General features: G+C 49.0%; 3 protein-coding genes across 5 annotated transcripts in view; 2 read left to right on the forward strand and 1 right to left on the reverse strand.

Annotated features, from left to right (window-relative positions):
* Positions 1-9,772: 9,772 nt before the first annotated feature.
* MMP19 (matrix metallopeptidase 19) lies at positions 9,773-15,488 on the forward strand. Its single transcript, XM_008583127.1, has 10 exons — positions 9,773-10,096; positions 10,390-10,475; positions 11,445-11,575; positions 11,803-12,018; positions 12,494-12,739; positions 13,175-13,303; positions 13,902-14,066; positions 14,227-14,354; positions 14,536-14,794; positions 15,129-15,488. Exons 1-10 carry the CDS (start codon positions 10,007-10,009, stop codon positions 15,197-15,199), a joined length of 1,521 nt encoding a protein of 506 aa, XP_008581349.1. The 5' UTR covers positions 9,773-10,006; the 3' UTR covers positions 15,200-15,488.
* Positions 15,489-15,646: 158 nt separating this feature from the next.
* LOC103599046 (transmembrane protein 198-like) lies at positions 15,647-20,542 on the reverse strand. Its single transcript, XM_008583128.1, has 5 exons — positions 20,458-20,542; positions 18,832-19,085; positions 17,678-18,259; positions 16,883-17,040; positions 15,647-16,755 (listed from the first exon to the last, which is right to left on the reverse strand). Exons 2-5 carry the CDS (start codon positions 18,998-19,000, stop codon positions 16,618-16,620), a joined length of 1,047 nt encoding a protein of 348 aa, XP_008581350.1. The 5' UTR covers positions 19,001-19,085; positions 20,458-20,542; the 3' UTR covers positions 15,647-16,617.
* Positions 20,543-21,051: 509 nt separating this feature from the next.
* Positions 21,052-26,041, forward strand: part of LOC103599047 (SAP domain-containing ribonucleoprotein) — a 58,851-nt gene continuing 53,861 nt past the window's right edge. For 2 of the 3 annotated variants that reach the window (XM_008583129.1, XM_008583130.1), the window contains exons 1-3: positions 21,901-22,059; positions 22,502-23,970; positions 25,896-26,002. In XM_008583129.1, the coding sequence (XP_008581351.1) occupies positions 22,558-23,970; positions 25,896-26,002 (1,520 nt within the window). In that variant the 5' untranslated portion in view covers positions 21,901-22,059; positions 22,502-22,557. Of the gene's footprint in view, positions 21,117-21,900; positions 22,060-22,501; positions 23,971-25,895; positions 26,003-26,041 lie in introns of those variants that run through there. The other variant, XM_008583131.1, reaches the window with a different exon arrangement.

Consider the following 26,041-nt stretch of genomic DNA (forward strand, 5'->3'; position numbering starts at 1 on the left):
GAGAGGGTGGTGCTGATAACACCAAGACCCCGGGTTCGGATCCCTATATAGGGATGGCTGTTTAGCTCACTTGGGAGAGCGTGGTGCTGACAACCCCAAGTCAAGGGTTGAGATCCCCTTACTGGCCGGTCATCTTGTAAAAAAAAAAGATAAAAAATATCAGGCCGGCCCATGGCTCACTCGGGAGAGGGTGGTGCTGATAACACCAAGACCCCGGGTTCGGATCCCTATATAGGGATGGCTGTTTAGCTCACTTGGGAGAGCGTGGTGCTGACAACCCCAAGTCAAGGGTTGAGATCCCCTTACTGGCCGGTCATCTTGTAAAAAAAAAAGATAAAAAATATCAGGCCGGCCCGTGGCTCACTCGGGAGAGTGCGGTGCTGATAACACCAAGGCCCCAGGTTCGGATGCCATATAGGGATGGCCGGTTAGCTCGCTGGCTGAACGTGGTGCTGACAACACCAAGTCAAGGGTTAAGATCCCCTTACCGGTCATCTTTAAAAAAAAAAAAAAATTTTGCAGGGGCTTATTATAGTGGTGTTTGTGCCTCCCTGGTGGTTTATTTAAGGAGCTATAGATGTTGCTTTTTTTTTTTTTTTTTAAAGATGACCGGTAAGGGGATCTTAACCCTTGACTTGGTGTTGTCAGCACCACGTTCAGCCAGCGAGCTAACCGGCCATCCCTATATGGCATCCGAACCTGGGGCCTTGGTGTTATCAGCACCGCACTCTCCCGAGTGAGCCACGGGCCGGCCCTAGATGTGGCTTTTTTGTCTGGGATGCTGATTTCACTTAAAAAACCACAAGACAGGAATCGGAAGGGGACTGAGACCCTGAAGCCCATGCCATGCACCAATACTGTGTGGTTCCAAGAATCTGCTTCCCTGGAGAGGATGAAACTAGCTCTGTAAGACTTCCTTGGAAGTTTGCAGGGCTGTGTGAAGGCACCAGCTCACATTTTCTTTGCCCAGGAGAAACTCACAGTGCAGGAGGTTCCAAACAAGTGAGTGCAAAGAAGGACACTATCTATCACAAGATTAATACAATCTGAGGTCTTCAAATTTCTCCAAAGGTCCTCGGCCGCAGGGAACAAGGCCCAGCACAGTTTTACCTGGTTGATATGGCCTGGCCTCAGTGACTGCCCACTAAATATTTTAAATATCAGCACTGGTCAAGCATTCTTCTAAAATACCATTTTAAGTGAGCACATGTTATATGGTTTGATAAATTATTTAATGGCCACAAATTCCTCCCATCCCTTTGTGCATGCCCCTTTGTAATGTGACTTTGACACTCCTCCCATGCAGAAGTGAGCCTTTTTCTTTTCTCTTTGAATCTTCACTGGCCTTGTGGTCTATTGCTTTGATGAATAGAATGTGACGGAAGTGACATTGTGTGATTTCTGCAGCCTATGCCTCCAGAGACCTTGCAATTTCCACCTTTGCTCTCATAGAATACTTTCCTGAGCTTCCCATGGAACAAAGCCAGTGAGTGAGCCTAGTGGAGGATAAGAGGTCAGGTGGAGTAGAAACAAATCACACCAGCCAATGGCCATAACCACTGCCAGACATATGAATGAGGACATTTTGGACTTCCAGACCAGCCAACCTTCCAGTGGAAGGCAGCCACAAAGTGAGCCTGCGAGAAACCAGCAGAGGAACTGCCCAGCCAACCCCAGAGTTGTGACAAATAGTAAATCATTGTTTTAAGCTACTAAGTTTGGGGGCAGTTTGTTACACAACAAAGGATAATTGAAACAATGGTTATACAGTATTTTAATATCTTTTACCAAAGCTTATTTTTGGGTATTTAAGTTCTTTCTGATATTTTGTTGTCCTAAATAATGTTAGGATGAACATCCTTACATAAGCTTTTGCCACATCTTTCATTACCTCCTCAGGATAAATTTATAATGTGGAATTACTTGCTAGGTAAAAAGGTGGTCAGATTATTGCATACTATTTCTCTTCTCTCTCCCTGCTATTTTCCCAGAATAGTATCAAAGAACATGGAAAGACCTCAAGTTAGGACATAAAGGAGAAGGGAATGAAGGAAGAAAGAGCACTAGGAAAACCAAAAACGGGATGTTATTATCAATCATACACATGAACATGCTTGGACAGTAAGTTCTTCAAAGGTAAAGAGCATCTTATGCTTTGTATCCCCAGGATCTAAATGCCTAGTACCATACTGGCCTGTGTGTGTTGGGCTGCAATATGCATGAAGAGTATGTGAGTAAAGGGTGGGATGTAAAGCCATAGGACAGAGCATTTTTCTGGAGCACCAATCATACTGGAATCTTTTTTGGAGGAAAAAAAAAACTTAAAAAAAATCTGTTCTGTACCAACCAGCCATCGCCCCCCCCAAAAAAACAAATAAACAAACAAAAAAGCAAAACAAAACTGTTGACTCATGCTTGCTCTGGTAGCACGTGTACTAAAAAATCTGTTGACTTTGTCGTATGCATGAAATTTATTTTTTTATTTTTATTTTTATTTTTATTTTTTTTGTCTTTTGTCTTTTTCCGTGTCCGGCAACGGATCGCAACCCTCAGTGTTGCCCCCGTACCGGACCGGGGACCGGCAACGGGATTGCAACCCTTGGTGTCGCTCCCGTGCCTCGCTCAGCCAGTGAGCGGGAACCGGTCTGCATGTGGGATCCGAACCCTCGGGCGGGAGCGTCGCCGCGCTCCCAAGCGGCGCACTATCCAGTGCGCCACCGGGCCGGCCCGTATGCATGAAATTTAAAGATTAAAACTAAACTTCAAAAGAAGTGTACTCTGAGTTTTTATGAATTAGGGATCATTGGTTGCAAACCGTAGAGACCAATTTGAGCTAATTTAAGAGAGTGAGCAAGAGAGATAGAGAGAAAGAGAAACTGTATTATAAAGTTATAAAAGCATTTCTATTAGTTCGCTATTATTGCTGTAACAAATTACTGCAAACTTAGTGGCTCAAAAAAAAATCCCCATAAATTTTATTATGTTACAGTTCTGGAGGTCAGAAGTCCAACTTCACTGGGCTAAAATCAAGGTTATGGCAAGACTGTGTTCCTTCTGGAGGCTCTAGGGAAGAATTTGTTTCTTTGCCTTTTCCGGCTTCTAGAGGATCTCCACATTTCTTGGCTCATGGTCCCACGTCATTCCAACCTCTGCTTCTGTCATCACATCTCCTCTCTCACTCTGGCTCTCCTGCTTCCCTTTTATAAGGACCTTTATGATTACTTTGGGCTCACTGGGATAATACAGGATAGTCTCCTCATCTTCAAGGTCTTTAATTTAATCACATCTGCAAAGTCCCTTTTATCATATGAGGGAACATATTCACAGGTTCTGGGGATTAGGACATGGACACATTTGAGGGGGGACATTATTCGGCATATCACAGTGTTATAAAGAACCAAGAGCAAGAATGCTACTGGGCTTCTGGAATTAGAAAAGAGAAAAAGCTACCATGAACCCAACCCTAGTGTGTGATTTCTGTCTCTCCTCTTGTCCTGACTCTGACCCTCTGCTTTGGGCTTCTTTCCTAGCAGACAGGCTTCCTTTGCTTCTCAGCCCTGAGGGGAAAAGTTGGCCAACTCACTGCCTGAGCTTAACATGTTTCAGATCCAGTAACATAATGAGTCTAACTTATTTCTCTCTTAAACCCAACTCCAAATTCCTGGGGTGTTGGGAGGAGTAAATCTGCTTGGCTTAGCTGTCTATCTCTGGTTCAATTAACCAGTATAAGAGGGCAGAATTTTATGTAGTATAAATGTGGCTGCTGGACATCTCCCATTTGATCCTGTGGAAAGCGACAGAGAAGGGATAATCATTGTGAGATGAACAATTCTTTGAAGAAGTAACTACCTCAGTTGTGTACATATACCTCCACCCTCCGAGCATATATTTTAATGATATACCTGGAGTATTTTAGTAGAAAAATTTAAGCAGCACAGGTAGATTTCATACATATTTATAGAATGTCTATATGAAGCAATGAATGATAGATGAAAACAATTTTTGCTAAAACCCATTCCTTATATTTGCAAGGATACACTCTGTCTAGTCAGCAAAACAACTCTTACTTTGCCCTCAATACATGATCCTAACCCAGGCTGGGCTTGGTTTCCCATGATCCCCACCATGACTGCCCTTTTCACTGGCTTCTCTTTTACTCTCCTTTTGCCACTGGCCACCACTGCTGTCCTCATAGCAGAGGGTTAACACCCTTGCTGATCAGTTCTTTCTGATCTTATTGACCACTATGGCTACTCTGCTCAGTGGCCAGCCTCACTTTTTTACTAGTGATCAGCTGCATATTTTTCCACCTGTTCCAGTTCTTGGTTTCCAAAGATCTCTCAAATCTTACCTCCCAGTGTGCTCCTATCCTGTCAATATCCAGCTTCCTATTTGAAAGTAGTCAGATAGTTATGCATCATCTCCATTTACACACACACACACACACACTAAGGGGTTTTTAAGAAAATGGGAAGCAGGCGAGCACATATACCCTTAGGAATAGCTTCTGGATAAAAAAGTCTGAGAATACAGTCTTCCTTAGGACCAACTGTCTTCTTTTGCAATTGTCTTTTCCGAGTTCCCATTTCAAAAACTTATTTCACAGATGAAGGGCAGTGCTCATTATGCCAAAGTTGCACAAGCTCAGACTCAGACTGGAATTGTACCCCTTCAGCACTTTAAAATCCTTTAGCTCTCTCTTCCTCACAATGTGCAGGATATACTTGTACAGAGCATCAGCCCTTCCCCCATTGTCTAATTAATGTATTTAGTTAAAAAAAATAAATAAATAAAAAAAAAAAATAAAAATAAATAAATAAATAAATAAATAAAACAACAAAAACACTGTTGAGGGCTGGCCTGTGGCTCACTCGGGAGAGTGCGGTGCTGATAACACCAAGGCCCCGGGTTCGGATCCCATATAGGGATGGCCGGTTCGCTCACTTGCTGAGCGTGGTGCTGACAACACCAAGTCAAGGGTTAAGATCCCCTTACCGGTCATCTTTAAAAAAAAAAAAAAAAAAAAAAAACACTGTTGAATGCCCACTATCCTTCCTAAGTAAGTTAGGGACAAAATGGGGATCAGGGGAGAACCCCATCCCTACATGCCTTTCCCCATCAAGGGCAGCCTTCTCACCCCAACAGCCCTCTTTGCAGTTGCTGGCCTGGCAGAAGCAGAGTGAGGTCTTTCCAAGACCTCCTTCCCCTGTCTAGTAACTACCCTCTTCAAAAGGGGAAGTCAGTGCTGGACTCTTTCCCTTGCCAACCCCTATCAAGCCCTTTTGTTAACAAAAAAAGGGAGCCAAACAAATTTTCTCATGAAAGTTCCCAAACATCGGGACAGATCTGTTTCCTAGGGTCACAGAGTGAGGACAGGAGGCCAAAGTGCTCAGCCACATCCCACATCCCTTGGGAAAAGCAATAAAGATATAAAGATCAGCCTGGTTTTCTTTAAAGAGAAGGCTGCCATTCCTGAAAGGAACAAAAAACCCCATGTTATCATCATTTCCCTATCATCCTAGATGCTGATGGAACACCTAAATTCCTTATTCCTCTATTCTCCACCTTGTTCCAGGGCTGGAATTTATCCCTTCATGCAACAGGCACTGTTCTGGATAATAGAACTGCCAGCAGAAACCTCCAGCAATTTCCAGGGTAGTCCTGTGGGATAGTAGCTTTTTCTGTGAATTGGAGAAGGGGAACAGATCTTGGTCTCCCTCATAATTTGACAAGAATGGAAAAACTTCAGGATCTGGGTCTGATGTCCTCTCAAATGAGTCGATTCAGGCCAGTGGGTGGGAATGCCAGGAAGAGCTCATAATGTGGGTTGAGGAAGTTTTTGTTTGTTTGTTTGTTTTGGGCAGCTGGCTTGTACAGGGATCTGGGCCCTTGGCCTTGGTGTTATCAAGACCGTACTCTAACCAATTGAGCCAACTGGCCAGCCTGTGTTGAGGAAGTTTGGAATGGGCTGGCCAAGTCCCTGAGCCATCCCTAGACCCAGACCCCTCCTACTTCCCTGGTCACTAACACGTTCCATCTGTGCACAGTTCTGGCCATCACTTCCCATATGGCTTCTAGGAACTCATGACTAATTAAAGGAGTGTGTGCATGTGTGTGTGTATGGGAGTCCTCTTAAAAACAGAGGTTTCCATGGTATCATCTTGGAGAACTCAACCCCACTCCAGGGAAAGCTCCCTGTCTCTTGACTCCCTTGGGGTTCTGAGGGGAAAACAGGCCAGAGGCCACCACCACCCCCTCTCACATTTCTCTAGATTAAGGGCAAGGCCTGGCCAGCTCTAACTTGGTTACAACTCATGTTTTTCTCACTTTCAGATTCCAGTTTCAAGCCCCAAACTTGCCCTTTATATGCTAGGATGTCTAGTTTTCCAGACCACCGCATTCCTATTTCTCCAGCTTCTTCCTGCCCCCACCTCCACAGGCTAAGGTTGATGGTTTAGAGATTGGCTTTTCCTGGGCTTAGAAACTTCTACAAACTTTTGCCTTCCACCCATAGCCCCACGACCCCTGATCATTAGAAAATAATCTCAGAAGCTTACCCTACTCCCTTCTGCAACAGTTAAAATAGTTTAATTAAAAATATTTCTATACAAACTCTTCTGCCACAATTTGTGGGCAGAAGGGTAAACCAGTTTGCCAGAAGGGAGCAGGAAGCCAAAGAACTCAGGAATTTTTTCTCTCAGAATCAAGTTCTCTCTCTGGGGCAGGCAGGCCACATGTTCTAACCCTTGGCACATATTCCCACATCTCCCCCAGTGAGAGATGACAAATTCAGAGGGAAAAAGAGCTGGGTCAGCCTGGCTCAGGGGGTGGGGGCTGGTAGAAGAGCTGGTCATGCTGCAGTGGTGGGAACAGTTAGTCATGCATGTCCTTGCACAAATGTCCAGCCTGCAGCTCCTTGCTGTAGGGGATTGTATTTGGGTGCCTGTGGGAACTATGGGTGGCTGAAGAGTGCCATGCAAAGATCAGAGCTTTAGAGCCTGTGGCTCTGCTGCTTCCTGGCTGTGACCTGAAGCAGCCTATTACAGACTTGGCACCCTTTTCTGTAAAAAGGTGATAATACCAGCTCACAGAGTTGTTGTTGAGATTTATTTATTTATTTATTTTTCAAAAGATAACCGGTAAGGGGATCTTAACCCTTGACTTGGTGTTGTCAGCACCACGCTCACCCAGTGAGCGAACCGGCCATCCCTATATAGGATCCGAACCCGTGGCCTTGGTGTTATCAGCACCGCACTCTCCTGAGTGAGCCATGGGCCAGCCCATGTTGTTGAGATTTAAACAAGGTAAAGTATTCGGCAGCTTTTTTACTATTTTATTCTACCCTCTCCTGTCATTGCCATGTCTTTTGAGGCCAGAGTGCCTGCCCACACCTCACCTTACAGTAACTACCTTCTCTTACCATCTCTCTCGCTAACATACACTATTTTTTCTCGTACATGAAGCACCTGAGGGGAAGGAATAATTTGCTATCATATTCATCTTACCTTACTCCTTTCCCTTGCGTCTTCCTTGTCTGTGTCCTCCTCTCCTTTCACCACCCTCAGCTCTTGCCTCTCCCCCATTATCCTCACCAGTTCCTGTAACTTTCTCTTCCGTCCCATCCACAGTCTCTTCCACTCCCAACCACAGAGCCTGGGCAGGCAGAGCTGGAGCTGAACCCAGGTCCACAGACAGTTTCAAGTAAATGCATCAAAGTGTTACTAGTGGTTCACTTTCGGGTAGAATTTACTAGTGTTTTTCATTTTTCTCCTTGTTTATTTTAGTATTTTCCAAATTTACTACAATGAGTGATGGAGAGCTATTATTCAGAGAAAAACAAAATGGGAAAACTTGAATCAGAAAAAAATCATGGTTCAATTGGCCCATGTCCTTTTCTCAAAAGGAGAGGGATTGAAAGGTGGGGGTAGAAAAAGGAGAAAAAAGGGACAAGAAAGGGCCTTGTAGGGGGCTGAGAAGGAACTGGTCCCCAAACTCCATCATTTCCTGGGTGCACCAGCCTTGGTGATGGCCTCTGTCACTCATCATACAGAAGCTCTCTGTCCTTTCCTGCCTGTCACTGGTCATTCGGGACTTAGTCACCCAATTGTCATGCAGTTGGGTGATGGGTGGTTCAGGGGGATCAGCATCACTGAGGGCAGCAATATGAGTCAGAAATATCCCCCACCTTGATCCTGGGGTGTGAAGGATTTCCCTGTGGCCTCCCAGCCTTTCAGCCTGGGGTATCGGGAAGGGCTGAGAACTGAGGTCCTACTGAGAATGTGAGTCCAGTAACCCTTTCCCTCATTCCTATGCCTACTTCACTGTGCATTTGAATGATATGAAAATGTTGTGTGATCGGGCCGGCCCGGTGGCACACTGTAGCTGGGAAGCGTGGTGGCGCTCCCGCCGAGGGTTCGGATCCCACATACAGACCGGTTCCCGCTCACTGGCTGAGCGAGGTGTGGGAGCAACACCGAGGGTTGCGATCCCGTTGCTGGTCCTGGTCCGGTACGGGCGCGACACTGAGGGTTGCAATCCGTTGCCGGACACGAAAAAAGACAAAAAGGAAAAAAAAAAAAAAGATAGTGGAAACTTCAGTGGCTCCTAACCCCTTAAAGAAGAGAGTTCTAAGAGTCAGTGTGGTGCATGCGAAGAGCATGAGCTATGGAGTCAGCAGAGGGATTTGAATATAGGCCAGGCTAGTTAGGAGCTCCATGTCCTTGATCAAGTTTCCCTCTCTGGGTCTCCATTTCCTCTTATAAAAAATGGCCAGAATAATTTCTCCCTCACAGGACACTTGTGAGAATTAATCGAGATAATATACAGAGCATCCAGTACACAGTAAATATTTTCAAATGTAAGTTTTTCTTCTTTTCCCTATCTAGCATTCAAAGCTCTCTCTAAACTCTGGCTCCCAACCACTCTCTCTCCCTGGTTATTCATTTGATAAAGGTTTATTAAGCACTGCTTCTAAAGCATGGAGCTGGCCTGGGCCAGACACTAGGGATTCAGTGGCGAATGAAGCAGTCCCGACCTTTCAGATTTACTCTCTGAGCACAGCAGATTCTAAGCTCTGCACTTTTACTCAAGACCTGTACTGTCTGTGTCTCTCAGTGCTTTTACCCCCTCTCATTCTTAGCCAGCCTTCAAAGCCCAGCTCAACGCCTGCCTTCTCAGCAAGCCTCCCCTAGCCCTGTGACCCCTAGGATGGATTACCTCCTGCCTGGCATCCCAGCTCCCCTCCTTCCAGGTGCTGAGGTCTGCCTCATCCATCTATAAACTCTTTCAGGGCAGGCTCCAGACCCTTTACATCTTCATGCTCTTGTTAAACCCCACCTCCACCCACACATTCCAGGCTCATTAAATGCTTGAAATAATGACTTTTTATTAAAGTAGACATAGTAGGCTTCAAGATCACTCAAATTCCCAACTTGTTTTTGGGTGAAAAGAAAGTAAGACTTTACCCTTGATTCCTTCATCTGAAACCCAAGCTACCTTTAGCTACCTTCTGCTTCTTAGCTTTTACTTTTTTCCCTGTTCTAGAGCAGACAGAGAGACTTGAAGGTTGAAGCTGAAGAATTTGCTGGCTCAGGGTCCCTGGGGCCCAGGACTGTTCAACTCCAGCGCATGTCCATGGACCCTATCCCTAGTCTCTCCAGAGATTTTGCTTCTCATCCTGCCAGGATATCTATCCCAGGGCAGTATGAAAAGTCCTCCCACCTCTGTCAGAGGACTCTGAGGGAGGGGGTTCAGGGATCTTCCTGGCTTCTGCTCTCTGGTAGGGCAAGGGTTAATGGTAAATTGCAACATATCTCTGGGCTGAGTCACCTCCCTCCGCCACTCCCCCCAATTCCCCTCAGTTGAAGTTTTATAAAGAGGACCAGAAGCTGGAGAGTGAAAAGAACTGGAGGTAAGAGTCCCCCAGCCTAGCCCTGCTCCCCCAGGTTCCCAGAAATATCAGGTCAGAGGGCACAGACAACCTCAAGAGCTCTTGTCTGGTGGGACCATGAACTGGCAGCAGCTGTGGCTGGGCTTCCTACTCCCCATGACAGTCTCAGGCCGTGCCCTGGGGCCTGCAGAGAAGGAGGCAGCTGTGGTGAGTCCCCTGGGAAAGAGAGGCCCGGGCCAGGGGAGAGGCAGGGGTTACTGCTCCACATCCCATCCAAGCCTCCCTGCTGACCTTAAACTGTCTACCTTTCCCTTCCTTTCTCTACCCTGCCCATCTCTGACTGCTTCCCCTTGTTCCACCTGAGCCCCTTCTCTAAGGTGCTTCTCCTTGAGTCCTTCCATATCTGTCCCCTCCTCTCCTGAGGGGCTTCTTAGCTCATTTAGAAACTTTACCCAGAGACTAACCTTCTTTTTATCCTGCTTACCTCCAACCCATCATAGGATTATCTGTTGCAATATGGGTACCTACAGAAGCCTCTAGAAGGACCTGATGACTTCAGGTCAGAAGATATCACAGAAGCTCTGAGGTGAGAGGTCATAAGGCACATGCCTTCAGAGCTGAGGTTGCAAGGTCTTTCTCTCTCTTCACATCCCTTCCTCTCCAGCCCCACCTCTGCCTGACCCAAATCCATGTTGGGGATCTAGAGGATGGGTGGCTATCATTGTTAGGGTAGTGGGGTAAAGGGTGACATGGGGATTCAAAGATGAGGAGTACAGTCATTGATCTTTCTAGGCCCTAAGTGCTCCTTTGAAGGCTCCACCCCATATCATATCCAAAATACTATTACTTAGTTATAGCCGAATGAAGCATAATTTATACATAAAACAATGAGTTGAGTTGAGTCGAAGTTGAGTTGTTGATATGATATTACCTTTTGTGGACATTTAATTCAGCATTTAATAGTTTCTATTTTGTAGTTTTCTTTTATATTTTGGATGTAATAGATTGTTTTTCTTTCTGCTCTCAGATATGTTCAGGTCTTTTGAAAAGCACATAGGCCCTACGATAGTCCATAGGTAGGTGAAATTTCCCAGAGCAGGCTGGGCTGGGAGGGGGGTTCAGCCAAGAAGGGAGAAGGCTGAGGGAGGACAGGCCCTCAGATGGGAGCATTGGTGGGAGAATATCCAGAGCATGGGGCTGGACACTTCCCCAAGAGCAGAAATTTAGAAATTGCAGTAGAGAGAAACAAAACAAAACAAATCAAAAAAGGAAAGAAATTGCAGTAGAGGAGAAAGCCTATACCTGAGGGCAAACTTAGTCAAATAAGAGATTGCAAATGGGCAGATGAAAATTGAAGTGTTGCTGTTTCTGCAGAACAGAAAAGAAAGTCCCAATTATGAGGACTGGAGGCTGGAGTGACCCTGACAGCTTCAGAGATTCTGTGCTGTTCTCGGCCACCACCCTGGGCAGCAAGAGGTCAAAGAACCATATCCCCAGTTCCCAGTCATTCCAGATGCCCCTGCCCTGCTGGACCCATCCTTTTTCCTCTTTTCAGAGCTTTTCAGGAAGCATCTGAGCTGCCAGTCTCAGGTCAGCTGGATGATGCCACAAGGACCCGCATGAGGCAGCCTCGTTGTGGTCTGGAGGACCCCTTCAACCAGAAGACCCTTAAATACCTGCTGCTGGGTGAGGACTGAACCTGGGAAAGGGAGGGAGTGGAGAGGGTGGTGTGGCTCTGGAGCGTGGATGGCATCGGGACAGCCTGGACCAGCTCAGTGTTGAATGGATGATCACCTGGTGATTACCTGGTTTTCACCTGCCTGGAGGGGTTGTGACTGCCCAGACCCAGGGGAGCTTTCTGGGGTTGGCAGAAGGATCTGTGTTTCCAATCTATTTTCTGGTCCTTTAACCAGGCCGCTGGAGAAAGAAACACTTAACCTTCCGCATCTTGAACCTGCCCTCCACCCTCCCACTCCACTCAGCCCGGGCAGCCCTACTTCAAGCCTTCAAGTACTGGAGCAGTGTGGCTCCCCTAACCTTCCAGGAGGTGCAGGCTGGAAGGGCTGACATCCGCCTCTCTTTCCATGGCCGCCGAAGCCCGAACTGCTCCAATGCCTTCGATGGACCTGGTAGGCACCTGTTCTCAGCTCTCACCTCACAGACCTCTGAGATTACCTCTGTCTCCTTAAGCCAGTGGTTCTGGAATTTTTATGTTTAGGTGGTCCTTTATGCCCATACACTCTCCAACCACTTCTCACATTGCCTCGGGGAATAGTTGGTCTCCTACCTGGGGCCTTACCAAGCCTCTTCTTTGAAGCTTATGCCTCCTTCTCTGGCTTAAGTTCCCCTACTCAAGGTACACCTCAGAGAGGATTGGGCCAGAGAGGGGGGTGGCTGGGGAGATAATGGGACAGTAATGGGCATCTCCAAGAAAATTGGGTGATGACAGGGGAATCTGAAAGGAGAGGAAGAAGCATCTAAGAGACAGTGAATATAGCTGGGGGACTTTTAAGGGAATGGAGTCATTAGAGTTTATAACAGGTGGGATATGCTCCAGCCTAGTGGGCTCTGACTTCCTTCCTATCCACCTCTGCCTTTTTCCAGGGAGAGTCCTGGCCCATGCTGACATCCCAGAGCTGGGCAGTGTGCACTTTGATGAAGATGAGCTCTGGACTGAGGGGACCTACTGGGGAGTGAATCTGCGCATCATTGCAGCCCATGAACTGGGCCATGCCCTGGGGCTTGGGCACTCCCGATACACCCAGGCGCTCATGGCCCCTGTCTATGCTGGCTACCGGCCCTACTTCAAGCTGCATCCAGATGATGTGGCAGGGATCCAGGCTCTCTATGGTCAGTCCATCTCCCTAGTGAGTGTGAGGGTCAGTCTGACCAGCATCTCTCCAGGCTTGAAGAGACAGATCTAGCCACCATGGAGTTAAATGGCTTGGCTTTTTTGCTTCCTCTGGCCCAGATGTTCACTCTTCATTTTTAGGAACTGTTTTGACTCTTCTGAGTGTAATTTTCCTTCCAGGTCTCTCTCCCCTCATGCCTATTCTTGGGGATGGAGAATGCACATTCCAGCAAACCTCCTTCCAGCTTTCTGGTGCCTCTCAAAACTAAAACATATCTCCTGCTGATATCAATATGAGCCTACCACTAAGGGAAACTCTTCTAGGACTCCCTTTTTCCCTCTCCATGGATCCTCTGAGCAGAACTTACAGTAGATGGCTGGGGAAACCATGCACTATGAGTTCTCTCCCTGAGCAGCATTACTTCACCTTGCAGGCAAGAAGAGCCCAGAGATAAAAGATGAGGAAGAAGAAAAGACAGAGCTACCCACTGTATCCCCAGTGCCCACGGAACCCAGTCCCATGCCAGACCCCTGCAGTGGTGAACTGGATGCCGTGATGCTGGGTGAGGCCCTTCTCCTCCAGGCTGTAGGCATGTAGTGGGGGCAGTCCGTTGATCCTGAGGCCTGGACAAATGGGAATGATGTGAGACTTTAGCATGAGCAATGGAAGTTCAACCCCAGGCAGAAGTTGTGACTACGTAAGAAGACATATGGCATGGAAAGGGAGGATTCAGAGCCAAATTAAAGGTGGGCCAGGCAGGCACTTACCAAGGTTGTCACTTATATGGGCCCCTAGAACACATCTGGAAATGGAGAAAGATGGAGAAAGCTATATTAACTGGAATGCCTATTGGAGAGAATGTTGCACGTGGTTGGAAGCCACCTGGAGTGGAGAGTGAGATTCCCCAAAGAGAAACAGATATATCTGCAGGGCTTTTGTTTTGTTGAGTGGACCAGAGCTGAAATACTCTAAACAACAAAGGATAAGCTGAGTACTGGGTCTTCCTTCTCTGCCTTTTATTTTCTCCTTGAATTGGAGTTGAATGAATTTTTGAAGAATTAGTCTGTGGGAGGAGGGCAAATTATCAGCCTGCCTGAGACATCCACAAGTATCTATTTGACTCCTGTCTTTTTGACTTGTTGACACACCTTTGCTCTCAGGGCCCCGAGGGAAGACCTATGCCTTCAAGGGGGACTATGTGTGGACCATGACAGATTCAGGGCTGGGCCCCTTGTTCCGAGTGTCTGCCCTTTGGGAGGGGCTCCCAGGAAACCTGGATGCTGCTGTCTACTCTCCTCGAACACAATGGATTCATTTTTTTAAGGGTAAGGAGGCTAGTTACAGTGTCTTACCTAAGGAGGGTCTAGTCTTAAAGAAGCCATAAAAGGGAGGGAGAGACAAGAAGTTTCTGAAAGGGTGGAATGAAGGGACTACAAGCTATCACCTGAGGTGGAGGTGACTTGTTCTTTCCTCATACGCTCTCAGGAGACAAGGTGTGGCGCTACATTAATTTCAAGATGTCTCCTGGCTTCCCCAAGAAGCTGAATAGGGTAGAGCCCAACCTCGATGCAGCTCTCTATTGGCCTCTCAATCAAAAGGTGTTCCTCTTTAAGGTATAAAGTTCAAAGCAAGGGCAAATCCCTTCTTATGAGAGGCGGGTTACCTCATACTGAGAAGCAAAGAGTCGCTCTTGAGGGTAGATCTTCTGCAGCTGCAGTGGGCTGGGGGTAGATCTCTGGTTGTCCCTAAGCTCTCTCCTCACCCTCCCTTTCTCTCCAACCACCCCATACCTAGGGCTCTGGGTACTGGCAGTGGGACGAGCTGGCCCGAACTGACTTCAGTCGCTACCCCAAACCAATCAAGGGGTTGTTTACGGGAGTGCCAGACCAGCCCTCGGCTGCTATGAGTTGGCGGGATGACCATGTCTACTTCTTCAAGGGTAAAGAGTACTGGCGCCTCAACCAGCAGCTTCGAGTAGAGAAAGGCTATCCCAGAAATATTGCCCACAACTGGATGCACTGTCGTCCCGCAGCCCCAGATACTACCCCATCAGGTGGGAATACCATTCCTTCAGCTACAGGTACAACCTCAGATACCACAGATAAAGCTGGCCGCTCACCCAGACACAATCTTGGACATTACCCCTCAGCCACAGACACCACCACCCTTTCATTCCCTGTTAATGTCACCCTTCCAGAGGCCTAAAACCAGAATAAAATGTCTGCTTGCTAGAACTATGCAGGTGCTGCAGCAGGGGCATGAACCATAGACCTCGGGCTTCTAAAAGTTCCAGCTCTAGCCACAGCTCGCCTGTGCTGTTTCCCCCCTGGGAAGTGCCCCGCTAACTGATCTAGCCCCCACCTCCATCCATTTTCTCCCCATCCTAGATAGCACTTCCAACTGTGCCTTTGACTGTCTGGAGGACAATGGCGGAGGGAGGTGTCAATCAAGCGTTTAGCTGAGAGGAGGCAATACCTGGGGAAGTTGGATACCTGGTCCTGTTCTTCCTAGAAAAAGTGCAAGAAAACAGCATGGCCAGTAAAATGAGCAAGGGCTTTGGAATCCTGGAAAAATCACACTTACTTGCTTATGACTTTGGGCAAGCTAATTAACTTTGTCGAACCCTGAATTCCCTATTTGTAAAATAAGATTAACACCAATCCTGCAGGGTTGTTGCACTGAATGAAAACTATATGTGAAGTGTCTGGAACACCTGTTTAATAAAGGCTAACTCCATGTTCATAACAGCTCCTCCTCTGGCTATCTGACTATGTAACTCCTACAGAAGTCTATCTAATAAGGGTACCATATCAGACCTTTAGGGGACAAAGGATTTGTCAGTATGGCTAACTCTTTAATTTTGGGGTGCAGAGAAAGAAAAGAGCAACAACAGCAGAGGCCAGACTACCTGGTTCAGTATTCAATGCCATTTTATTCACGTGCTTCCACGTTCTTCCTCCCTCCCATCCTAGCTTTGCTGCCCAGGGGAGGGATATAACTTCCTTCATGCTGTCTGGGGAACCAAGGAATAGATCTTGGGCAGGAGAATCAGAGGGGAGAGAGTCAGAATGGTTAAGTGGCTGGAACAAAGTTCTGGTTAAGAAGGAAATTAGTATCACTCAGAATGGGAGGCAGAGAAGGCACTTGTCTTCCATGTAGCCCTGAAGACCAGGCTCCTTGGGGCAAAAGGGCAAGACTGTGGCATGTCAGCCAATGCTCTCTCCTTGGAGCAAGAAGTCAGCTTTTGGAGGAAGCAGGTGCTGAGGCAGGCACTGCCTTGTGGTCTCCCCCAGGTTAAGAAGGAGAGAAGGGGAAGCACCATGGAGGACAGTGCTCCCGACTGAGGTAGAAGGGGACTCAAGCCTATGGGGTCTGGGGGGAAAGGCCAACCAGAAACCCAACTATCCCCTAATGAGGCACCTGGGGATTGGGGGGATCCTGAACTTCCTCTGTACCCTTCTCCCCATCAAAAAGCTATCAAATGCCTTGGAGGCTCCCTGATTTTCTATAGGTCCTACAAAAACAACCCCCTTATTTTACCATTATGAGGCACATTCAGGTGGGTAAAAGGCTATTTGGGTAAGGGCCGTCCTTGGTTTGGAGGGAATTAGGAAGCCAGTTTCTCTGGTGACTAGGGCACATCTATTCTTGGACAGAGATAGGTACTCATAATTCCCTTCCTGCCCCTTCCCCACAAGATTCTCCTCTATCTGTCCCTGAAATATATCCCTATGGTTCTGGTCTGTGTTGGACCACAGATCCTATCCCCAAGTCCAAGAGGTGGGGAAATTTGTGTGTGGGTCCTGTGGGATCAGACCCTGCCCACCTAATGTTCCTAGGCCCTCACTAGGTAGGGACATCAGTGGAGGTTTAGGCTTAGGACTGGGTGGAACCAGAGGGTATGGTGAGGGGTACAGTGGAACCATAGTCAGAATCCAGGTCCAAGATGGTGTGGGGGGTTGTAGCCTGGGTGCCTGGTCCCAGTTGGTGCTCTCGAAGACTCTGGAGATAACTCTGGAGGGGCACAGGGCAGAGAGGGTGGAAGGAGGGGCCTGGGCCAGAACCCTCTTCCCACCCTGACCATCCCCATATGCCCTCTGCCCCATCCCCCCAGGTTGCTCCATCCCCCCCCTCCACTCACTGGAGCCAGACTGTCAGCAGGGCTCCGAGTGTTGGAGGGGGGCTGGCGTCGATAGCTGCCCTCACAAAGCCCCACCCCAGAGGGGGTCCGGTGCCACTTGGCCTCTTGCTGACGGATCCGAAGGAGGTGGAGATGCCTTTGCTGGTGACTCAAGACCACTGGTTGGGAGGGGGCAACACAGATTCAAGGAGGCCTCTTTAGACCCTGAATCCCACCCCTAAACACACTCACACTCTAGAGAAACCCATCTGACCTTCCTGTTAGATTCTCTCAAGCCTCATCTTTGCCCTGGTTATTCTAAAACAAACCCTTCTTTGGAATTCTCGTACTCTTTCCCGCGGACTTCCCTGAGATCCTCCCTTCTTTCCATTACAGTCCCCAATAACTCCTCCCTGCTTCCCCTGGCAATTTCTCTTCTCCTTCTTACCCAGACCTCCTTTGGTTCCTTTAAAGAGTTAAGTTCCTTTAAAGGAACTTTTTTTTTTTTTTAAAGGATGACCGGCAAGGGGATCTTAACCCTTGACTTGGTGTTGTCAGCACCATGCTCTCCCAGGTGAACTAACTGGCCATCCCTATATAGGGATCCGAACCCGTGGCCTTGGTGTTATCAGCACCACACTCTCCCAAGTGAGCCACGGTCCGGCCCTTAACTCTAACTTCTTTCCAATGCCCTATCCCACTCACTTTGAACATCCTCTCCCATCCTCCTCCCTCAAGTGTATTTCTCCCCTTCCCCTCCTCAAGTCTAGGAATTGGGGACAAATTGGCTGCATCTGTACCACAGTACTAACTCACCATTGGCGTGGCTTCCATGTTCCTCAGCCATGAGCTTCCATTGGGCCAGGGCCCCAAGGGCCCCCAAGGCAGGCCAGGTCCCCAGTAAGACCCAGCTATACCAGCAGAGAGGGGGCAAGACTGGAAGTGCCTGCAGGCGTTGGCCCAGCCGACTACCCAGTGCCAGCCTCTCCAGGAAGTAGTCAGCACAGGCCACCAGCACTGCAGCACCAAGTAGAGCTGTGCCTAGAACTGTGAATGGACGTGGCCACCGAAGCGTGAGCAGGGCTCCCAGCAGTGCCAGCCCCACCAGCCCCCCAGCTGGCACCCAGGCTGAAGGTGGTTGGTAGATGGGCTCGGTGCCCAGCAGGGCCCCGGCACCTAGGGTCAGGCCTAGCAGAAGACCAGTCAGGAAGAGCCCAACACTGCGAACCAGCATGGTGACCAGGCCGCAGAGGAGTCCGATGCCCAGCGCAATGCCTGCGCTCACCTCCAGGCTCAGCTGTGTCTCCAGCACCCGTTCCTTGTGGCACAGAAGGAAGATCACCAGAGCTCCTGACAGCAGGCCCGAGAGAAACATCACTGCCTTGAAGCAGCGGTAGCCTGAGAAGGGAGGTAAGAGCACTGAGAAGCAGAAAGGGGGTTCTACAGGGATGGCTCTGATTAACTGGGAAGGAGAGAAGTGGCTAACCAGAGGAGCAGAAGATAGGAGCAGCACACCAAGGGACCTCAAGGAAAGGAGCAGAAAGGGATAATCTCAAGGTGGAACTGTGAGGAAATGGGGAAAATCAGAAGCAAAGATGAATGCATTGAGGGCAGTAGGTACAGAAAGGAGGTCCAGCCTTCCAGGGATGGCAGATGGGAATAAATGAACACAGGCTGATCCAGGTTTTTGGGGAAGAGTGCAGAAGGTTTGAGCATGGAGGATAATTGGGGAATGGAGTTTTGAGGTAGGAGGCAAGAGGAGAGCAAATGATAGATGCCAGAGATCGGAGCTGAAGGGCATGGGTGTGTGCATGGGCAGGAAGCTGGCACAAGCAACATGGACCACACTGGAGGTACGCATCCCCTGGTAGAGGAGGCAAGGTGGCCCAGGAGCAAGGAAGAAGTTGGCATCAAACTTGAGGTTGACAATCTTGGGCAGCTGCCCCCCAGGACCTTTGCCCTGCCCTCACCAAAGCAGCAGTAGATGATTCCAAAGCAGCAGCAAAGGGCACACACCAGGGCGGGTGCCAGTTTAGGATTGTCTTGGGGTTCCAAAACACATCTTGCGTTTGGAGGCTCTGGGAGTTGTTGATTAAAGGGCCTGGGGTCAGATGTCAGGGGCAGCAAGGTTTCCTCCATGGTTGAAGAGAAGGTGGTCACAGAATGGGAGGTCAGTGTCAGCTCCCCTCATCCATCCATGAATGTCTTGAGGGAGTCGGGAAACCTGCAAGGGAGTAGGGAGCAGGAACTCAGGCGCCCATGAGTCTTGAAGACTCCGGGACTTCTCTTTCTTTTGAAGAATGGCAGATTTCAGGAGACAGCATGGTCCTATTGGGGTAACTGAAGAAATCTACAGGATTGGGTTGAGGGAGAAGGATGTTTCTTTACCATCCTCTGAGAAAAGGACGCTAGGTGAAACTTGAACTTAAAAATTTCATAAGGTAGGCCGGCCCCGTGGCGCACTCAGGAGAGTGCGGCGCTTGAGTGCGCAGGGGCGCTCCCGCCGCGGGTTCGGATCCTATATAGGGATGGCCGGTGCGCTCACTGGCTGAGCGCGGGGCAGGCGACACCAAGCCAAAGGGTTGCAATCCCCTTACCGGTCACAAGAAAAAGAAAAAAAAAATTATAAAAAAAAAAATTTCATAAGGTAATGAGCCTTTGTCTGCCCCCCAGATTTCCAGGGTGAGGGTGGGAGTAGTAAACCCTGGGTCTGTGGAGGGAGGGGCAAAGGGGCACTGATGGGACTGGGGGCTAAAGTCCCAGCGGCCTGTTTCTGAAAAGAAAGTTTGCCCCACCTGCAGCTGGGACTCAGGACTACCCCCATTGGATTGGGAAGGGTGGAGTTAATAGAGAGGGGAGAGGGAGGAGGAAGAGGAGAGAATGAGCTATGGTGGGGTCTCCCGACAGCTGCTCCAACCCTAGGGAAGAAAGGGGGGTGGGGAACAGACACCGAAAGAGTTTGGGACAAGGAATTAAGTAGAGACAGTCTCACCCACAGTTTGTCAGGGTTTTGAAGCCTCAGCTTCACGCTGAGACGGAGTTGTTGGGGAAAGGGGCGTCCAGCCACAGTCCAAATCCCTAGCCCCTCAAATCGCACATCCTGGTAGCCACTTGCTCCTCCCCTCAAGACACTGGTGAGACTTTTGCTACCCCTCCCTTTCCCCAGGGGTGTCAGGGCTGCCAATGGGATTTGAATTCAGATCCTTTTTTTTTTTTAAAAAGATGACCGGTAAGGGGATCTCAACCCTTGGCTTGGTGTTGTCAGCACCACGCTCAGCTAGTGAGCAAACCGGCCATCCCTATATAGGATCCGAACCCGTGGCCTTGGTGTTATGAGCACCGCACTCTACCGAGTGAGCCACCGGCCAGCCTTGAATTCAGATCCTGAAAGGAGAACACCAAGGACGGTCTGGCATTTGGGGCACCGTGGAAGTCGGGTGGCAGGCACTTTCCTCCAAATGCCTTTTGGACATCAAGGTTCTAACAGGCTGGAGGGGTTGGCTTGAGGAATTCCTGGGGTTCCTCTCCTCAATCCACTTGGAAGGCTGGGGACCCTAAAACAAGGAGAGGTTGGGGAGGGAGTGTTAACTACTCACCACCCTGCCAGGGCTGAGAGGAGGGAGTGGAAGTGCTTCCCTAGTCCCTCAGCTGCATCCCCGCCCGGAGGTCCTAGGCGCCGGGGTGGCCGTCGGGGGTGGGCACCCCCAGGGCCACTCTGTTCGTTGCCCCCTAAACTCTTCCAAGTCGTAGCCCAATCCCTGTGAGCTAAATGTAACTAGCTTGGGGGTGGAGGAAGAGTACAGGGGGTGTGTGTGCGCGCGCGCGCGGGTGTGTGTCTTGGGGGTGTGACATCACGGGGCGGGCCCCTTCAACCCTTTCCCCTTGTGTGTGGGAGGACCCAGGTTGCCTACTGCTCTAGTCCAGGACTAGAGACCCCCAACCACAGCAGGGAAGGGTCTTAGAGGGTACCACAAGAAATTTGAGGAAAGGTCTCTGAATATTTAGGAGATGACCCCCAAACTTGAAGCTCAAAACCCCCAACTGGAATCCAAGCGCCCCCTTAGCTCCGGCTTGGTTTCGTCCACTTCCCTGAGAATTGGAGTATTGTCTTCTTGTCTTCTGGAGAACCGGGTGGTCGGGATCGGGGACCCAGGGAAAGGGCTTTTACTGGCTTGGGAGCGCCGGCGGGGGGGTTCACCAGTGGAAAAACTTGCGGAGCAAGACGGGGCCTGGAAGGGGCACTGACAAGAGCGCTGTAAGGCTAGAAGCGTGTGCAGAGGAGGGGACCGACCGAGAGGGGGTCCTGCGTGGGGGCGGGGGCGCGTGTAAACCAAAGGCTCGGTATGCTAATGAGATGCAAAGCAGCATGTAGATGAGTGCAGTGTTCTTTGGCACTCCGCTACGGTTTTGAGCCCAGCAGAGCAATGCTCCCAGTACCCCGGCCCCACTTTATGACCTAGCCTGGGAGCTGCATCCAGAGGGGCGGATTCCGGGCCGTGGGAACTGCGGTTATAATGCGCAGCTCGCCAGCTGGGTCAGGCGCGGGAGAGGCCGAGCTTTGCTGGGGAAGGAGAGGCAGCGCTGCGGGGAGAGAGCGGGGGTTAGCCCGGGGCACCCTCTCCTCTGCTCCACCTCCGCAGGATACAAAGGAGCTTCTGTCTTCGCTGGAGGCCGCAGGGAAGAAATGAGGGCGGTGGCTCCTCTGAGCTCCCTGGTTTTGTCTGAAAAGGAAACAACTGTGTGTGGTTAGGCGGCTGTTCTCCATCTCCCATTCTCGGCATAACCCGGGAATATAGCCAGAGCAACGCTGAGTCAGCTCCCAGTCCGCAGGCATTGTTGCAGAGCCCACTTGCTTCGCTTCCAGCGGTGCAACCTGCGAGGATCCCAATCCAGCACGAGGAAGGCGGCAACAGAGGGCCCTTTAAGGGGCGGGGCCGGTGCTTCCCTAGGCCCACCTCCTCTGATTTGACTCAGCGCTTGCGGAACTGGCTCTTGGCTCCGCCAACCGCTTTTTCTTTTCCTTCCCGTCTCTTACCCAGTGACCCGGAAGCGGAAGTAGGTACGGGTCGGCGGCCGCGGCGGGGACGGAAGGCGGAAGCAGAGCGGGAGCGGGAGGCGGAGCCGGAGGAGCTGCTCTTGTGGCTCCGCCTGGCCCCAGGCCCAGCTGCTCGAGGGGGAGGAGTTACCGCCGCTCTTCGGTACATTACCTTCGCCCCTTCTATCCAGCCCGTGGGTTCCCTGGTTGTCTTTCTCAGGGGCAACTCTAAGCTCCGCCCCCAGGTTTTCCTTAAGGGCCGCAAGGTCTCCACCCTTTTCTGGCAGTCTGCGGTCCCCTTTTCCGGCAGTCTTTCCCTTTTTCCTAAGAGTGACTGTTGGACCACACCCTTTGCGGTACCTCCCTCTTTCCCTGATTATAGCTTTCTGGGGAAAGAAAAAAAACTAAGAAGATTTGGAGGAGGGGGGAGGGAGTAAGCATAGTGTGGTTAGTCTAGTTCTGGTTTATTGGGGGTAGCGGATGCCCCAAAAGAACCTGGGAAAAAAAGGGAAGTGGGTGCATTAAATATGTCCCCAATTTAAGATTATTTAACTCGTCTCTTGGTTCCATCCCTGACCATCCTCACCTTGATATCTTTGTTACAGGCATCAGAACATACCATGATGGCTGTGACCTAAAACCCTCAGGAAGCCCCTGGGTCATGGCCCAGAAGCACCCCGGAGAAAGAGGGTTGTGTGGAGCCCACCACAGGGGTGGTGCCTCCCTCAGGACTTCAGGACCTTCCGTGGACCCTGAAATACTTTCATTCTCAGGACTCAGGGACTCAGCAGGGACTGCTCCTAATGGTACCCGCTGCCTCACAGAGCACTCTGGTCCTAAGTACACACAGCCCCCAAACCCAGCCCACTGGTCGGATCCAAGCCATGGCCCCCCAAGGGGTCCAGGACCACCTAGGGATGGAGAGGAACCTGATCAGAGTGAGGCATCTTCAGAAGAAGAGTCAGGAGTGGACCATGAACTCTCAAGAGAGAATGAGGCTGGGTACCAGGAGGATGGGAATCCTTCTTTTCTTTCCATTCCATCTGTTTGCAACTGCCAGGGAGCCCTTGGAATCCCTGAAGGTCTTTACTCTGAGGGAGGAGATGGCTCTTCTAGCAACTTTTGCCACCACTATACCTCTCCAGCCTTGGGGGAAGATGAAGAGTTGGAAGAGGAATATGATGATGAAGAACCTCTTAAGTTCCCCCGTGACTTTTCACGTGTGTCCAGTGGAAAGAAACCCCCATCCCGGAAACAGCGACACCGCTTTCCAACCAAGGAGGATACTCGGGAGGGTGGACGTAGAGATCCCAGGTCCCCTGGTCGACATCGTCTGGGCCGGAAACGAAGTCAGGCAGATAAACGCAGAGGCCTGGGATTGTGGGGAGCAGAGGAACTATGTCAGCTTGGACAGGCAGGCTTCTGGTGGCTGATTGAACTGCTGGTATTGGTGGGAGAGTATGTGGAAACTTGTGGCCATCTAATCTATGCATGCAGGCAACTGAAAGGCAGTGATCTGGACCTTTTTCGAGTTTGGATGGGAGTGTGGGCAGGGTGGCTGGGGGGCTGGGCCCAGGTGATGTTCCAGTTTCTAAGCCAGGGGTTTTACTATGGGGCAGGGCTATTAACCCGTTTTCTTAGGCTAATAGGTGCTCTGTTACTCCTGGCTCTGGCCCTCTTTTTGGGCTGTCTACAGTTGGGCTGGAGGTTTCTGGTGGGGCTGGGTAACCGGTTAGGCTGGAGGGATAAGGCCACCTGGCTCTTCTCTTGGTTGGATTCTCTGGCCTTGCAGCGTTGTGTGACTCTACTGAGAGATAGCAGGCCATGGCAGCGGCTGGTAAGAATAGTTCAGTGGGGTTGGGTGGAGTTACCTTGGGTCAAGCAGAGGTATAATAGGCAGGGGACTGCACCTGTAGCTAGTGGGCGCTACTGCCAGCCTGAAGAGGAAGTGGCTAGACTCTTGACCATGGCTGGGGTTCCTGAGGATGAGCTAAACCCTTTCCACGTGCTGGGGGTTGAAGCCACAGCTTCAGATGTTGAACTGAAGAAGGCCTATAGGCAGCTGGCAGTGATGGTGAGTACTCTTCCCGTTTCCTGTCCCTTTTGCCCCCATATTTTATTTTCTATTCCAATTTTAGGGAGAGTGGAATAAAGAGAAGGCAGAGTGGAAAGTCAGCTTGAAGCTGAAGAGTAACATGTTCTTAGGAAAGTATCATAAAGCCTTTTTCCCCTCTGCTATGGGATCTGACCTTCCCTCCATTTTGTTTTTTGTCATAAGATTTTTTTGTTGTTGAGTCTGGTATATCAGGCAGTACTGAACTCACTCAGTCTGGAATATCTAGAAGTCCCTCTAAATAGGGTGGGGAAGAGTCCTCCTAGTCAGAGAGCATTTCAGTTGTTCTTCCCTGAACAAATGAGGGTTTTTTAAACATGGGGAAACCCAACTGTTCTCTCAGAGAGGCAAGTATGGACCTAGTGTGGGAGGGTTTAGGGAGTGCATGTGAGTGATTATTCCAGAACTAGGTAGAAGAAAACAGTCTATTTCAAGACCGGCAACCGAGAATAGGAAAGGGAAGGAAAATGGAACATAAATCATAGAGAAGTGTATGCATATGTATGTCATACATGAAAATGTGGTTGTTTTTATTGATAAGGGGCTGTGTAGGTGGGAGTTGTAATGAACCATATGCTTGAGGTAAATAGTTTAATACAAGCATGCAATCAAATTGCTATTAGGTTGCTATTATTAGATATATGATTGTTATTGCTATTTCTATATAAGTAAAACTATATTATGAATATTAGTAATGTGTGTAAATTGCATTAGAGGCCTATTTTTACTGAGTATATGGAGCTGGACTGGTAAAGTGTGCAAATTATCTCAATGGCTGCATGGCACCAAAAAGGGAAGGGCAACCAAGGTTTCCATTAATGATTAAAAGAACAGTAAACCACCAGGCCTGTAACTTACCAAAGGACTCAATTAATTTGGTGGGAAATGCATGCCCCTTAGTGGATAGCCTGGGATATTCTTAGAGTTTCAGCTGCTTACTCTCAAGTTATTACTAATAGTAGAGCTCTTTTCTCACTTTCATGTCTTTTAGCATACATCCTCTTGGGGATTATTATTCTTACAAAATTCTCATTTTTCAACTTCTCTTGGAGTACAGATGTAGTTAAGTTTTCCCATCTTCAACACACATACCTCTACCCCTACAGTTCTCTCTTGCCCTGGGCCAGAGTGTCTGTGGGTTTCTTTTATAGAACTCTTACTAGGCCCCAGTGTGAACATGACTAAAAGGCTGTTCTATTAGTTTGGAAATTCTGTTTATATGGCATTGTCAGGAGATTAATTTTATCTCTGTATTTTTGGAGAGTGGGGATGCGAACAATCAGAAGCAGATAGGAAGAGCAGATATTATTTGTCTTTGGAGAAAAGGCTGAAAAGTGTATGAAAAGTCCCGGAGATCATAATATTTTGTTTTATTTCTGGGAAAGAAGTTTTAGATATGAGAATTTTCTAGTTAGAAAAGAATGAGTTTGAGGATGTAACATCTTTGGGACTCTTACTTTATGACTGGTAAAATTAAAAGGGGCTTAGTATGTATGTCAGGTAGTATGACCAACCATCCCTATTTACCTGGGATTGAAGGGTTTCCTGAGACTTGGGACTTTTCAGTACTAAAAGTAGGACAGTCCCAGGAAAACTGGGATGGTGGATCATCCTTGTGCCAGATTCTGTGCGATATACTTCATATGTGTTCTTATTTAATTTTCCCAGCAATCCCTGATAGATAAAATATTCAAGGTCACATAGCTAATAAGTGACATAGCTGGGACTTGAACCCAGATCTGTCTGTAGAGCCAGAGCAATTAATCATTAAGTCATATTGACTCTCCAAAAGGATGATGAAAGAGAACCCTGTGATATGAGAATAGACCCAAGATGGGGAGAGGCTTGGAATGGATTTGTGATGAGATTTCTCTTTGTTTTGGTAGGTTCATCCTGACAAAAATCATCATCCTCGGGCTGAGGAGGCCTTCAAGGTTTTGAGGGCTGCTTGGGACATTGTCAGCAACCCTGAAAAGCGGAAGGAATATGAGATGTAAGTTGCAGATGGGAAATTATCAGGTGAAGGAAATGA

This window comes from Galeopterus variegatus, unplaced genomic scaffold (genome assembly GCF_000696425.1).
Source record: "Galeopterus variegatus unplaced genomic scaffold, G_variegatus-3.0.2 Scaffold2835, whole genome shotgun sequence".
Classification (NCBI taxonomy): domain Eukaryota; kingdom Metazoa; phylum Chordata; class Mammalia; order Dermoptera; family Cynocephalidae; genus Galeopterus; species Galeopterus variegatus.

Bases quoted from the DNA above. Each gene is read 5' to 3' on its own strand.
- MMP19 (XM_008583127.1), top strand. From the start codon at position 10,007: ATGAACTGGCAGCAGCTGTGGCTGGGCTTCCTACTCCCCATGACAGTC. The intron at 11,576-11,802 runs GTGAGGACTGAA...TCCTTTAACCAG, and splicing joins CCTTAAATACCTGCTGCTGG to GCCGCTGGAGAAAGAAACAC. The intron at 13,304-13,901 runs GTGAGGCCCTTC...CTTTGCTCTCAG, and splicing joins ACTGGATGCCGTGATGCTGG to GGCCCCGAGGGAAGACCTAT.
- LOC103599046 (XM_008583128.1), bottom strand. From the start codon at position 19,000: ATGGAGGAAACCTTGCTGCCCCTGACATCTGACCCCAGGCCCTTTAAT. The intron at 17,041-17,677 runs GTGAGTTAGTAC...CCTCCCAACCAG, and splicing joins ACATGGAAGCCACGCCAATG to TGGTCTTGAGTCACCAGCAA. The intron at 16,756-16,882 runs GTGAGTGGAGGG...GTGCCCCTCCAG, and splicing joins CTGCTGACAGTCTGGCTCCA to AGTTATCTCCAGAGTCTTCG.